This window comes from Salmo trutta, chromosome 9, assembly GCF_901001165.1.
Source record: "Salmo trutta chromosome 9, fSalTru1.1, whole genome shotgun sequence".
In the NCBI taxonomy this organism is placed as follows: Eukaryota; Metazoa; Chordata; class Actinopteri; order Salmoniformes; family Salmonidae; genus Salmo; species Salmo trutta.
The window spans coordinates 14,573,359-14,586,958 of record NC_042965.1 but is presented as its reverse complement, the minus strand read 5'-3'; the positions used below and the strand labels follow the sequence as shown (position 1 = coordinate 14,586,958).

General features: G+C 44.7%; 1 protein-coding gene across 4 annotated transcripts in view; it reads right to left on the bottom strand.

Moving 5' to 3' along the window:
• Positions 1–1,104: 1,104 nt before the first annotated feature.
• Positions 1,105–13,600, bottom strand: part of LOC115199978 (BICD family-like cargo adapter 1) — a 32,636-nt gene continuing 20,140 nt past the window's right edge. The window contains exons 3-12 of one of the 4 annotated variants that reach the window (XR_003879456.1): positions 13,145–13,261; positions 10,894–10,905; positions 9,740–9,886; positions 9,322–9,501; positions 8,792–9,010; positions 7,986–8,129; positions 7,691–7,821; positions 7,353–7,473; positions 6,578–6,690; positions 6,204–6,267 (exon numbers count right to left, since the gene is read on the bottom strand). Coding sequence is in view for 3 of the 4 variants with exons in the window: in XM_029762589.1 (XP_029618449.1) it covers positions 6,091–6,267; positions 7,353–7,473; positions 7,691–7,821; positions 7,986–8,129; positions 8,792–9,010; positions 9,322–9,501; positions 9,740–9,886; positions 10,894–10,905; positions 13,145–13,261 (1,248 nt within the window). In the remaining variant the exon portion in view is untranslated. Of the gene's footprint in view, positions 6,268–6,577; positions 6,691–7,150; positions 7,474–7,690; positions 7,822–7,985; positions 8,130–8,791; positions 9,011–9,321; positions 9,502–9,739; positions 9,887–10,893; positions 10,906–13,144; positions 13,262–13,600 lie in introns of those variants that run through there. The other 3 variants (XM_029762589.1, XM_029762590.1, XM_029762591.1) reach the window with 3 other exon arrangements.

Below are 13,600 nucleotides of genomic sequence, written 5' to 3'. Positions count from 1 at the left end.
GTCCATAGATGGCAAGGTGTTTTTCTCAATACACGGAGAGAAGCCAAAGTAAGTAGTAACACTACTGAGATACTTTCTTTCCCCGTGTATTTTTTCCCACAGTGGCCCTCACATATAGAAACATTCACTGGATGCATGTTTTCCCCTGAAAAATTCCTATAAAAATCCATTCTGAGTTAGTGTTTTGGATATTTTTTCCCCAATACTAAAAATAGTAATTTGCTATGAATATAAAACCATACTCATTTACATTTCCAGCCCCATCATAAACATTATGTGCCTCTTTATGAAAGTGTCATCAATATAGAAAAAGTAGTTTGTCATATATGTATAATATTTGAACGAGTATGCATATTAATGCATAAATGCATATCCACTTATGCATACGTAACCTGTCAAATCACATAGCTGTGTGTCATTTCTCAGTCGCTCATTCTCACTTAACATTTCAAACTGTCTTTGATACTAAGTTCACTTGTGATCTGAGATCGTGCCTTTTAGTGTCAAGACTACATTAAAGTCGGCATCTTATTTAATGACCTTATAAATATTACTCTTACAACAGTGTTCATTATCGATATTCAATTGACTGGAGCAGGGTATATAGTCCCTTACCATTACAGAAAAGCTTTAATGTGTCAGGAGAGAAAGGGGCAGCTGTTTTAAGTTCAGTACAACATTCATTTATGAAGGCTAAATGGCAATGGTGTCATTATTGAAGCTTGTCCAATAATGAGGTTGACAGAAAGCTATGTTTCTTACCCTATGGTGGTGAGTCAGGGGGGAAATGGGTGTACTGATACAAAAATAATCCATACCAAGACCTTCCACATTTACTCCCCCAAATGACCATGGTCAATGGCTTATTTTCGAAAGGTTCCAAATAGTTTGGCAACCCAAACAATGTGTCATTGGTGAATGAAAAAGGACAAACGCTGAGATGAAGTGAAATTCCAAAGAACATGACCTGTAAGAACAAGCAGGTGACACACTCCATGGAATGTCTGCTTTTTACACAACGTGCACACACAGACAGGCAACGCAGGAGAACAACTCTTCCACAGGATTCAGGCTGATTAACAGTAAGATTGAGGACAGGAGACAGACTTTAAAAAGAGTATTCAAATAGAAAATGAAAACAATACAATTGACAGTAATTTTGGACATAACATATACATGAAGAGTACATAACATTAAACTGAAAAAACTATAACATGGATGTAAGTAACCAGCAGGCCAGAGCTCTTGAACATATCCCCTCTGAATGAACAGAACGGCCAAACTTTTCTACCAGAGGCCACGCCCAGGAACACCAGAGGTCTATACTACAAAGAAGGATTCATGAAGTGACCAACTAACTTTGATAAACAACCAGAAATAACTATTGATTTTCTGCTCCATTAAGAAAGGAAATCTTAGATATGTGTTTTTGGATAAGTTAATTAGACTGTGCCCATTTTATGCTGATCTTTCTATTTTTCGTTTTAGTTATTTCAGAATATTTGGTTGCCAAGTTAGCTGGCTAAGTCATAGAACTTACTTTGTAGTATACCCCTCTGGTGACAACAGGCCATGAGGCTGAGTTCAAGACCTCTGGCCTGTTACATTACAAATTACTACAGAATTCACTTTTTTTCTTTCCAAAAAGACAAGGATATGAGAAAACTTACATTCTGGTCATGATAAGTGTTGTTTGATCCCGTTCGTAATATAAGTTAATGTTTGATCCATGTTCAACCAACCCTAACTTAGCATGCAGAATAACTTCTCATCACTCAGTTCTGAGGCTGCAGTCTAACTGTGTGTGGTTGGCTTTATGTCCACTATAATCATGCAGCTAGCCAGTGCCTTTCAGAGCTGACTGGCTCCTGGTGTTAGACCCACTTAACCATCCTCTCAGATCAATACAACACCACAGCTGCTTAGACACGGGTTCCAAAACTTTTTTACTTCATGACCCACTAATTGAGGTGTCTTTTGAGTCGTGACCCACCATAAGGGTTGAGCAGTGCAAAAATATACACAGACCAAATTTCCTGCAATTCTATACATCTTGCCATGGAGCTGAAATAAAATGGCATTTTAAAACTAATTTCCTGCAATTCTTCATGGAGCTGAATCGAATATTGCTGTTTTAAAGCCAATCTTTCTGCAATTCTATACATTTTGCCATGGAGCTGAGAGAAATGTTTTGCAGTTTTTAATGAAAATCTTCTGCAATTCTACACATTTTGACATGGCTAATGCTGTGTTCATATGCTCAAACATTATAACAAAATCAATGGGGGCTTTTATTTTGTTGATTCCAAGTTCTCAAAGACTATCGAGTATTATTTAAAAATATATAGGTCCCTTATCTTTTCTACATACTTTCTATTTGGTTTTAGTTGTTAAAGTTTACACTGAAAGCGTTTTTCCATTCCCGAAAATGTATATATATAAAAAATAATTTATAATAATTTTGCAATGCACTAAAAATGTAAACCAACGACCCACCTGGACCCCTGCCCCGACCCACACTTGCTTAGACAACAGACAGAAAGGCAGACCTCACTCTTTTAACTAGGTATTGAGTTTGGTTTTGCAACCTGGCAGGGCTCAATGAAATTGAAGGTAGTCAATTCAGGAAGTGATTTGAATTGCAAATTCTTAAATGTTTTTTTGTTTTTTTTTATAAATAGCTTCAACTTTTTTTCAGTTTATTGAGAAGTCATTGAACATAACTGCCCTTTTTTTATTATTGAATTGTAATTGTAGTTTACTTCCTGAATAGACTGCCCTCAATTCGAATTGAACCCAACACAGGTGAACACCTCTGAATCAAACATCGGTAGACTTGAGTGTAACTCAAACTTCAACAACATTCAGTGAATTGCGTGAAAGTTAGAATTACTTACTACAAAGACGGAACTGAACAGTCACATGTAAAACGTATAATCTTCACCCTCCTCTCCCTTTCCGCAGAGATCCCAATTTGTATGTAAAAACTCAAAACACAAAATAAAAATACATGAACATTTAAAGTTTTTTAAACAAAAAAATATGAGATTTTCATTGAAAAAGGTATGCATTTATAAATATATTGATTTCATCCAAACCTACTCTCAACTCTTTAAAAATAATAATTCTTTGGGTTGATCCTAACCAACAACCTTACCAACTGAGATGGCGAGAAGACATCTGCATAGGTTTGCTCAGGTGCTCTAGATATGACTTTCCATACATAGACAGAGGTCAGAGGGCTGTGCCAGTCTCATTCTTAAACACGCCATGACGGTTCAGACGCATCACATTTATCTACACACACTACAAATATGGAGTCACAGATACAGTCACCTCCAAAATGATTGACACCCTTGATAAAGATGAGCAAAAAACATGTATAAATAATACAAATACCAAGCTATATTGTTTGCAAAAAAGGAACATACTAATACAATATTGCTCAGGGAAAGAGATTTTGTTTAACAAGTAAAAAAAAAAAAAGTATGTGTCAAAATTATTGGCACCCCTAAAGATTGCATTATCATTCTACTTGTTTAAGTTAATCTCAGCTAAAGGAACTGTATTGTGGCCTTCCATTGCTTCCTGTTTTACTGGGGTAGAAAAATGAGGTAACAAACATGTAAAATGCCTTTGTCATCCATCACCATGGGGAAAGGCAAATGGCTGTTGACTTTTATAAATCAGGCAATGGTACATAAAACGACTGAAAACTCCAATATACCACTTACCACTATTATGGACACATTGAATACGTTTAAAACCACTAGAACAATGGTAAACTTGACTGGTAAAAGACCCAAGTGTATCTTGTACTACGCGCACATTGAGGAAGATGGTTCGGGAGGCAAAAAAAAAGTCCAAGGGCCACAGTTGGAGAATGATAGAACTTGGTCGCGTCTTGGGGTCAAATCTACAATTAAACGCCACCACCTTTATTGAGAGCAACCAACAAATGTAAATGCCTGGAGTTTGTTAAACGGCATTGGCACTTGGATAGGAAGCGGGTGCTATGGTCGAATGAGACTAAAACAGAGCTCTTTGGCCACGCACACCAGTGGCCAAAGAAAAGAACCTCGTACCTACTGTAAAATGTGGATGGATCTTTCAAGGTTCTGGAATGATCCTGTATGGAGGAATGATCTCATAAAATATCATAGAAAAAAGATAAGTGCTGTTATCCTCACAAGAGGACGTATTGAAAATAGTGCCAATAATTTAGACACCTATCTTTTTGAGATTATTTGTTAATTACTTGTTGAACAAAATATTTTACTCTAAGCAATTGTATTACTATAAAATAATATAATTTTCACATTTATTGAGCATACAATTTTTGTATTATTTATTTTATACTGTATTTTTTTGCTCATCTTTATCAAGGGTGCCAATCATTTTGGAGGTGACTGTTTGTCTGGCCATTATGGAAGCTTGAAAATGAAGTGTCCACTATCATAAGCTTTGAACCAATGGGAATGGCAGTATTACTGTGATACTATAGCTAAAGCACTCTGTAGGCCCTGTCAATAGGTTTTCCTGTGAAACTGGATTGGTGGTACCTGACTGAGTAGGTTACTAAATCAATATCATCTACATTTGTGTTCCAATTAATGGTCATTTGACAATTAACTGTAGCGCAATATGGATGCCTTTGACTTGCCAAAGTTAGGCACTGCAGACGTATTGAGAGACCGTTTAGACTTCTCCTTTCTCAAGCTAATGTAAACAGTTCGGAGGATTTGGTCAGCTAGGAGGAATATACATGATGATGGCCATAGTACAGACAATGTTTGAAAATACTTTTTTTGTACGTCAAACGTACGCAAAACGTGACATTCTAACTGTAGAAAAAGTCCACCTGGATAGACGCTGCAGCTAACGCCAGCGGCCCAGAGATTTATTCAGACGTCAGAGACTAACAAGAGGCCTGTGTAGAAATGTCCATGGACCTGAAACATTCCTATCATCACTTTAGATAAGCTGGTTTTCATACATTCAGTGCTTGGTAAATGTAACTCTCCCTTGGTCATGCACTGGTTGCTCAGTCAGTATTGAGTATCTGAGGTAAACTTATGATTGATATGCATAAAGTGCTATGTTTATGGATTTACTGTGGCTTGATCTATACATTTATACTTCAGTGATATTCAATGATGGACATTTGGCGTTTTGTGTTAACTCTAATAACCAATGCTATGGCACGACCATAATTGTGAAGTGCATACCAACCGAAAGAAATCCATCCATTGGATTGATTGGGAATAAAGGCCTCTTTGTAAATCCCTGAATATATGAATAAAGCTGAGAACATGTTGGAGTTAGCTGTAACAATGCTGCTTCCCAACCAGAGGCTGGTTCTTGTCCCTCAATTAATGTTCCCTTACCCAGATCCCTGTCCCACTGTCCTATTCCCTCCACCCCAACGCCTTGGTGAGTCCCGTATTGAACACCCTCTCCCCAGACACCTTGGCATGTGGCAGGGCACAGGAGCCAGCCCACCCGTATACATACACTCCCAGTCTGGGGTTTTGGAAGTGGGGTAGAGACACTGGGAGGCACTACTGGGGAACCGTCCTCTTTGAAATATATGTAAGCCCAATGGGTGTTTATGGGATGGGAGCCAAGGCCTCTGCATGTGTAAACGCTCGCACACATCACACTGAATGTGGATCTAATGTGGATCTAGCGTTCATCTGTCGATCGTTCAGTGTGTTTTAGGGACCACCCGCTATAGACTATTGACTGACGACTTTTTCCACATGTAAAATCGGTGCGCACTCGGTTCTCAAATTACGTTCAGGAGGTACCAAGTACTCTGGGCCAGAAAGCGCTACTGGTGTGAGTGAGCCCTAACAGTGTTGCTCACTCCTTTAAGTGCCTTAACTCTCTGTTACAACATCTTTAAGGTAGGACATGATGGGACAGATAAAGTGCAAAATGACCCTTGAACCTCTTTAGCCCCCCCCCTCCGTCTAATAGTGTGTATCACTGCCACTCGGTCTTTGTCTTTATTTTCTCTCCCTCTGCGCTCTATTTTAATGATTATTTTTCTCTCTCTCTTGCTTACTCGGGCCAGTCCAGAGGCGCTCAGTTCTTTTTGAAGAATGAAAAGAGCCGCTTGTCTCCATCGGAGAGGCGATGGGCTCGTCTGGAGGACTGGCCGGAGGGGCCCCCGTAGGACCCAGCGAGGGAGTAGGGGGTCACCCTCCACTCCTCCTGGTGCTTTTCCATGAGCTGCTGATCAATCATACTGTGCATATCATCCTAAGAGAGAGAAAGACAGAATGAATGAGTGACCGAGAGAGAGAGGGTGTGAGCACAGTAGAGCGATAGAGAGATAAAGGGAATGTGAGGGGATGTTAAAGAGAACAAGGGTTTTTAGAGAAGAGAAACAGAAGGCAGAAGGAAGGTGTGACAGATTGGCATGGAAGTGGCTGGTTTTGGGTGATCAAATGGGTTAGAATGGGTGAGCGCATTTCTGTTGATTCAGCAGGCCATGGCATGGAATGGCTCAGCATGGCATGGAAGAGTGGCACAGGACAGGATCAGGCCGAGATGGCACACCTAGGCTCACCTCTAAGGCAGGAGGGGGGTACCACAGGGGAGAAAGGGTGGTACGGAAGCTGAGAAAGGCCACTAGATCAGAAACCACAAGAGCCACACAGTAAAGAGCCCTGAGGATGCAAACTGCAGCCAGGGAAAGAGAGAGGAAAGAGCTGCTAGTTACGGGTGAAGATGGGAAGGGAAAGTCATACACTGAGTCCTCAATTTAGTTAGGTAGCTACTCGTCCTACTTGCTTAATTGTTTGCAGTATGTTCAATGAAAACCCATGGTTGAAACTCATTGAGATTTCATTGAGGAGTGTATTAGTTCCTTAGACACTCGTGTAAATTGGCGACTCAGAGTACGTACAGTATTGTACATGTTATCACACACACACACACACACACACATTGGACAGTGGTAAGTTAGAGGAGAGGACAGGATGTGGTGTGGAAAAGATCACCATACACACATTTTCAGTCCGCTAGTATACTCTTATTTAATGAATAAAATACAGTACACATTAAGAATGATAATTACTGTATGAATGTAATCATTTATACATGTTGTCATTCAGATACATATTCATATCTGGTATTATATATCTCTGTTTGACAGCCCATTCAATTTGGCAGTCCATTCAGTAACAATGGAAATAAGTTGCTAAACATTATTGCGTTACCCTCGATTATTTTAAACACAGTGTATACACGTGGCTGAATTGTGTTTTTAAATCGAATCAAATAATAGCTCACACTATGAGTGGCCTAGCGTGCCCCCTCATGAACCCTGACCTCTGACCCACCTGCCAGGCCTCCAGCTGCTGTGATAGGTTCAGCTTCTGCTGGATGGCGTCCAGGAGCTGGCTGTTCAGAGACATGATATCTATCTTACACTTGGCCAGCTCCATCTCCACCGCTTTCTTCCTGTTAGGCAGACAGACACACAGCTTATAGACAGACCGCACCTCTCTTTGCTCGTATTCTGCTGAATGACAGTTTATGGCTGGTTTGCTTATTCGGAGATGAATGTAAAAAGACTAATTGTTGTTATATGCCAGTCTATTACATGGTAGTGGTCTTACACAGGAAGCACATACAATTTGGTTGTTCCCAGATGATGAGTTATGTTGTGTGGTCTTACTTGGAAATAGCGTCGTCTCGGTCTTGTATAGCACTTTGGAGCTGTTCACTGGGGTCTCGTGCTTCCGACATGGCCCTCATACGCTCACTCTCCTCCTGTACAGAGCACATCTCCACAGAAAGCATCGCCATCTGCAGGACAGGGGAGGAATGACATACGCGACCCTTATCAGACACATTGTCAGCCTCATAAATAAGAAATCCCACCGAATGTGTCTTGCTTGAATAACAAGGCTGTGTTGAAGTGATCTTGTTGGAGAACAACAGCGATGATGAAGCTCTGTGTGCAGTAGTACCTGATTATGGAGCTGCAGAACCTCTTCTTGGCTGCTCCGTGTTCTGTCCTGCTCTGCTTCGTACAGCTCTCTCACTCCTCTCAGCTCTTCCCCAAGCTTTCGGACCTGGTCCTCTAGAGCCTCCTCGTCACTCCGCCGAGAACCCTGCTCACACACAACCACAACACACACATAGGTTCAGTATATTGTGATTTCCACTCAGTTGTAATTTTGACTTGTTTTGAGTGTGTTGAATAGTTCACACTCTTTATTAGAGGCGCGGAGGAACTATACACTGAGTGTACAAAACATTAGGAACACCTGCTCTTTCCATGACAGACTGACCAGGTGAATCCAGCTGAAAGCTATAATCCCTTATTGATGTCACTTGTTAAATCCACTTCAATCAGTGTAGCTGAAGGGGAGGAAACAGGTTAAATAACGATTTTTAAGGCTTGAGACAATTGAGACATGGATTGTGTATGTGTGCCATTTAGAGGGTGCCTTTGAACGGGGTATGGTAGTAGGTGCCAAGCGCAATGGTTTGAGTGTGTCAAGAACTGCAACGCTGCTGGGTTTTCACGCTCAACAGTTTCCTGTGTGTATGAAGAATGGTCCACCACCCAAAGGACATCCAGCCAACTTGACACAACTGTGGGAAGCATTGGAGTCATGTTGTAGTCCATGCCCCGATTAATTGAGGCTGTTCTGGGGGCAAAAGGGGCTGCCGTGCAACTCAATATTAGGAAGGTGTTCCTATTGTTTTATACTCAGTGTAAAGTATATCTGGTCAGTATTTTTCATATATCTGTGTGAAAGGTCTGTACCGTGGACTCGTTGCCGTCTAGCAGGTTCTGTGTGAGTCTGCGTAGCTCCAGTAGACTGGCATGCAGGCTCCCCATGGGAACGTCCTTGGCTGACGATGTCTCAGAGGACTCGTCCATGGAGGAGTCTGTGGACAGGGCTGAGTCTGTGATGTCGTTGCCTCGCAGGTGGGAGACGAGAGAGCGCACCTGGCAGTAGGCTTCCCACAGCTGGAGACGCAGCTGGAGACAGAGAGGGAAAGCTGCTTAGCAAAGACCACTGATAATAATACAGCTTTTGACATTGTCTGCTTAGGGTTTCAAACTAGCAACCTTTGGTTACTGGTCCGATGCTCTAACCGCTAGGCTACCTGCCGTCCACATAAAGTGTTTGGCTGCGATGGCCAGGAATCGAATCCAGGCCAATTGTTTGGAAGACACCTATGCTCACCACTATACCACCATCGCGTGATACACTGCAAATCACTTATAGAATAACAAGGATTCTCTGTGTGCCACTCTATCTCATCAACGGTGTTTGTGCATGCATGTACCTGCTCCCTCTCCTGTTCCTGCTCCTCTTGCTCCATGCTCTGTTCTATCTCACAGAGTAGGCTGGCAGGGTGTGGGTTGAGGCCTTGGAGACTTCTCTCCTCTGTGAACTCCTCAAAGCGGGCACTCAGATGTCTGTGGGACACCCGGACCTCCTGGAGCTCCAGCTGGCTCTGCCGTAACTGGACATGTACAGCAATACAGCAGTCAACAAACTGGTCAACACAGTGGTCAACACAGTGGTCAACACAATGGTCAACACAGAGCCCTGATACCATACAGATCAGCACAACACACTGAGAAATACTCGTACTGTACAGATATCTATACACCAACATACACACTCACACATTACACAGGAATATTATGACACAGTAGAACAGTTCTATCAAAACCCCTAAAGACTGTCAGAGATGGTACCTGTAAGACCTTCTCGTGGTACTGTTTCTCCAGCACTAGCGTCCCTTCCCTCAGGTCGTCAACAGTGTTCTGCAGTAGCTCGTTTTCCTCTAGTACGGCGTTAACCTGATCCTCCAGCTCTCTCTTACGCTCCGACAGCATCTTAATCTGACAAAATACACAACCCCAGTAGCCAAGTTACACATTGTGCTATGGGAACCAAGGGCAGATAGGAGAAACTGTTTTGGTAGCTATCTGCACTCAGTGTTAGCCCTCTAGTGTTAACCTGTTTCCTTCCTGACTCTGAGGAGAGTTCAAATGTTCCAGAAGTTTAAAGTACTCCCCCTGGTCCAAAGAATGTTTGTTGCCTAGCATAGGCGATTAGGAGTAGGCGGTTTCTGCCTCCCTCACATACAGGAATGTCTCTGTGATAAGTTGTTATTCCAAATAAACCTGATAACAGTCTATTCCTTCATCAGTCTATACTGTACAGTGGACTGAAGGCTAACATTGCACGAACACCGCACATTTCTAGAGATACAAGGTGAGTTTGTGTGTAATATGTTTGGTGGTCGCCTGAGCAGCTTATTCCACTAAACAATCAGCTCTTGTTCTTTCTCGTTCTCCCCCAGCCATGCTTTGACCAACGTCTGTTGATCTCCTTCACAGCGCAGGAGGCTGACATTGCGTGTACAGCTCAGCTCACTGACTTTGCCATCGTGGGGACGTCTTTGTAGCTTTATGTTCCCCGTGTGTCCTTCAGACATTTTGGTTGACATTGCTGTGGTTTTCTTTGTCTAGCAGGACTGTGACATATTCATCCTTGTCACATTAAGAAAGCCCGTTGCAATCCTGCGAACACCCAGACATTGCAGTATAGCTGAGCTAAATATAGAACGCTATTGTTTTCTCCCAATTACAGCGCGGTCTGCGCAGTGGGTTATCCCTCTCCAATAAGACCCACTTTCAAAGAGGAGGCTGAGAGATATTATATACTGTAATGTATGTCATGGTATCATCCTATGACCCTGAGCTAGATGGCTGATATTACACATTACTGATATTACTGTGTATTCCCCTGGTAGGCTACAGTATCTCACGCTCCATAGCAGTACAGTGGGACATGTACACACATGCGATATGCAGCATGCAGACAAACCAATATAACCACTCACTTCCAGCACTTGCTGCTCCAGTCAAGAGGAAGGATTCAATCACGGTATTAGAGGAGGGGAACAGGGAATGATTGACGGAAAAGGAGGAAAAACAGATTTGTATATTTGTTCACTTAACTCAACTGTTTGAATTAGTTTGATAGCAAGCACAACTTGAGGTGTGCATATTCTGATATCTCAGGATTATACTTTTTCAAACCCACACAGCATTTTAAAAGAACATTTTAAATAAACAACACTTTTGATGATGACTGGGGATATATTTCATAGGTAATATCTGTTAAGTTGAAATACATTTTAAGGAAGGTATTGATTTTTGAGACGGTTCAAAATGACTCCGCCCATGCCTCTCCTCAGCCGGTAGGCTCTCTAGTCTCGCCTCAGCCGGTAGGCTCTCTAGTCTCGCCTCAGCCGGTAGGCTCTCTAGTCTCGCCTCAGCCTGTAGGCTCTCTAGTCTCGCCTCAGCCGGTAGGCTCTCTAGTCTCGCCTCAGCCGGTAGGCTCTCTAGTCTCGCCTCAGCCGGTAGACTCTCTGGTCTCGCCTCAGCCGGTAGACTCTCTGGTCTCGCCTCAGCCTGTAGGCTCTCTAGTCTCGCCTCAGCCGGTAGACTCTCTGGTCTCGCCTCAGCCGGTAGACTCTCTGGTCTCGCCTCAGCCTGTAGGCTCTCTAGTCTCGCCTCAGCCGGTAGGCTCTCTAGTCTCGCCTCAGCCGGTACGCTCTCTAGTCTAGCCTCAGCCGGTAGACTCTCTGGTCTCGCCTCAGCCTGTAGGCTCTCTAGTCTCGCCTCAGCCGGTAGGCTCTCTGGTCTCGCCTCAGCCGGTAGGCTCTCTAGTCTCGCCTCAGCCGGTAGGCTCTCTGGTCTCGCCTCAGCCGGTAGGCTCTCTGGTCTCGCCTCAGCCGGTAGGCTCTCTGGTCTCGCCTCAGCCGGTAGACTCTCTGGTCTCGCCTCAGCCGGTAGGCTCTCTAGTCTCGCCTCAGCCGGTAGGCTCTCTAGTCTCGCCTCAGCCGGTAGGCTCTCTAGTCTCGCCTCAGCCGGTAGACTCTCTGGTCTCGCCTCAGCCGGTAGACTCTCTGGTCTCGCCTCAGCCTGTAGGCTCTCTAGTCTCGCCTCAGCCGGTAGGCTCTCTGGTCTCGCATCAGCCGGTAGACTCTCTGGTCTCGCCTCAGCCTGTAGGCTCTCTAGTCTCGCGTCAGCCGGTAGGCTCTCTAGTCTCGCCTCAGCCGGTACGCTCTCTAGTCTAGCCTCAGCCGGTAGACTCTCTGGTCTCGCCTCAGCCTGTAGGCTCTCTGGTCTCGCCTCAGCCGGTAGGCTCTCTGGTCTCGCCTCAGCCGGTAGGCTCTCTAGTCTCGCCTCAGCCGGTAGACTCTCTGGTCTCGCCTCAGCCGGTAGACTCTCTGGTCTCGCCTCAGCCTGTAGGCTCTCTAGTCTCGCCTCAGCCGGTAGGCTCTCTGGTCTCGCCTCAGCCGGTAGACTCTCTGGTCTCGCCTCAGCCTGTAGGCTCTCTGGTCTCGCCTCAGCCGGTAGGCTCTCTAGTCTCGCCTCAGCCGGTACGCTCTCTAGTCTAGCCTCAGCCGGTAGACTCTCTGGTCTCACCTCAGCCTGTAGACTCTCTAGTCTTGCCTCAGCCGGTAGGCTCTCTGGTCTCGCCTCAGCCGGTAGGCTCTCTAGTCTCGCCTCAGCCGGTAGGCTCTCTGGTCTCGCCTCAGCCGGTAGGCTCTCTGGTCTCGCCTCAGCCGGTAGGCTCTCTGGTCTCACCTCAGCCGGTAGGCTCTCTGGTCTCGCCTCAGCCGGTAGACTCTCTGGTCTCGCCTCAGCCGGTAGGCTCTCTGGTCTCGCCTCAGCCGGTAGGCTCTCTAGTCTCACCTCAGCCGGTAGTCTCTCTAGTCTCACCTCAGCCTTTAGGCTCTCTAGTCTCGCCTCAGCCGGTAGGCTCTCTAGTCTCGCCTCAGCCGGTAGACTCTCTGGTCTCGCCTCAGCCGGTAGGCTCTCTAGTCTCACCTCAGCCGGTAGGCTCTCTAGTCTCACCTCAGCCGGTAGGCTCTCTAGTCTCGCCTCAGCCGGTAGGCTCTCTAGTCTCACCTCAGCCTGTAGGCTCTCTAGTCTCGCCTCAGCCGGTAGGCTCTCTAGTCTCGCTTCAGCCGGTAGGCTCTCTAGTCTCGCCTCAGCCGGTAGGCTCTCTAGTCTCGCCTCAGCCGGTAGCCCCTGTAGACTCACTAGTTTCACCTCAGCCTTTAGGCTCACTAGTCTCACCTCAGCCTGTAGGCTCTCTAGTCGTGTCATGTGCTCTTTGGTGGAGACGCTCTTCTCTCTGAAGTCATCCCGTAACAAGTGGACCTGAGTGGACAGCTGCCTCTCCACCTCTGTAGCCTGGAGACGAAACACACCCCAGACACAGGGTGTTAGCACAAAAGACATTAAGAAATCATTGAATAACATGTTATTAAAACAATTCAACTTAATGGTGGGCATTACCAGATTACAAATAAACATCTTCTGCATATAATACAAAGTGCATAAGGGTAGTGTTGTAAAGTCCTAATTCAGAACAGTTCAGTATAATGCAGTCTGTTGTTCAGCGTAGAGCAACTCCTGTTGTTTGTTGCTGCTTTGAGTGCGTCTCTCAGCAAGGAGCCTAGTGTTCACCACAGCTATGGGAACATAACTCATCCTTCCAACGCTTGATTCAGAGCAGCCTGACATCGCTCC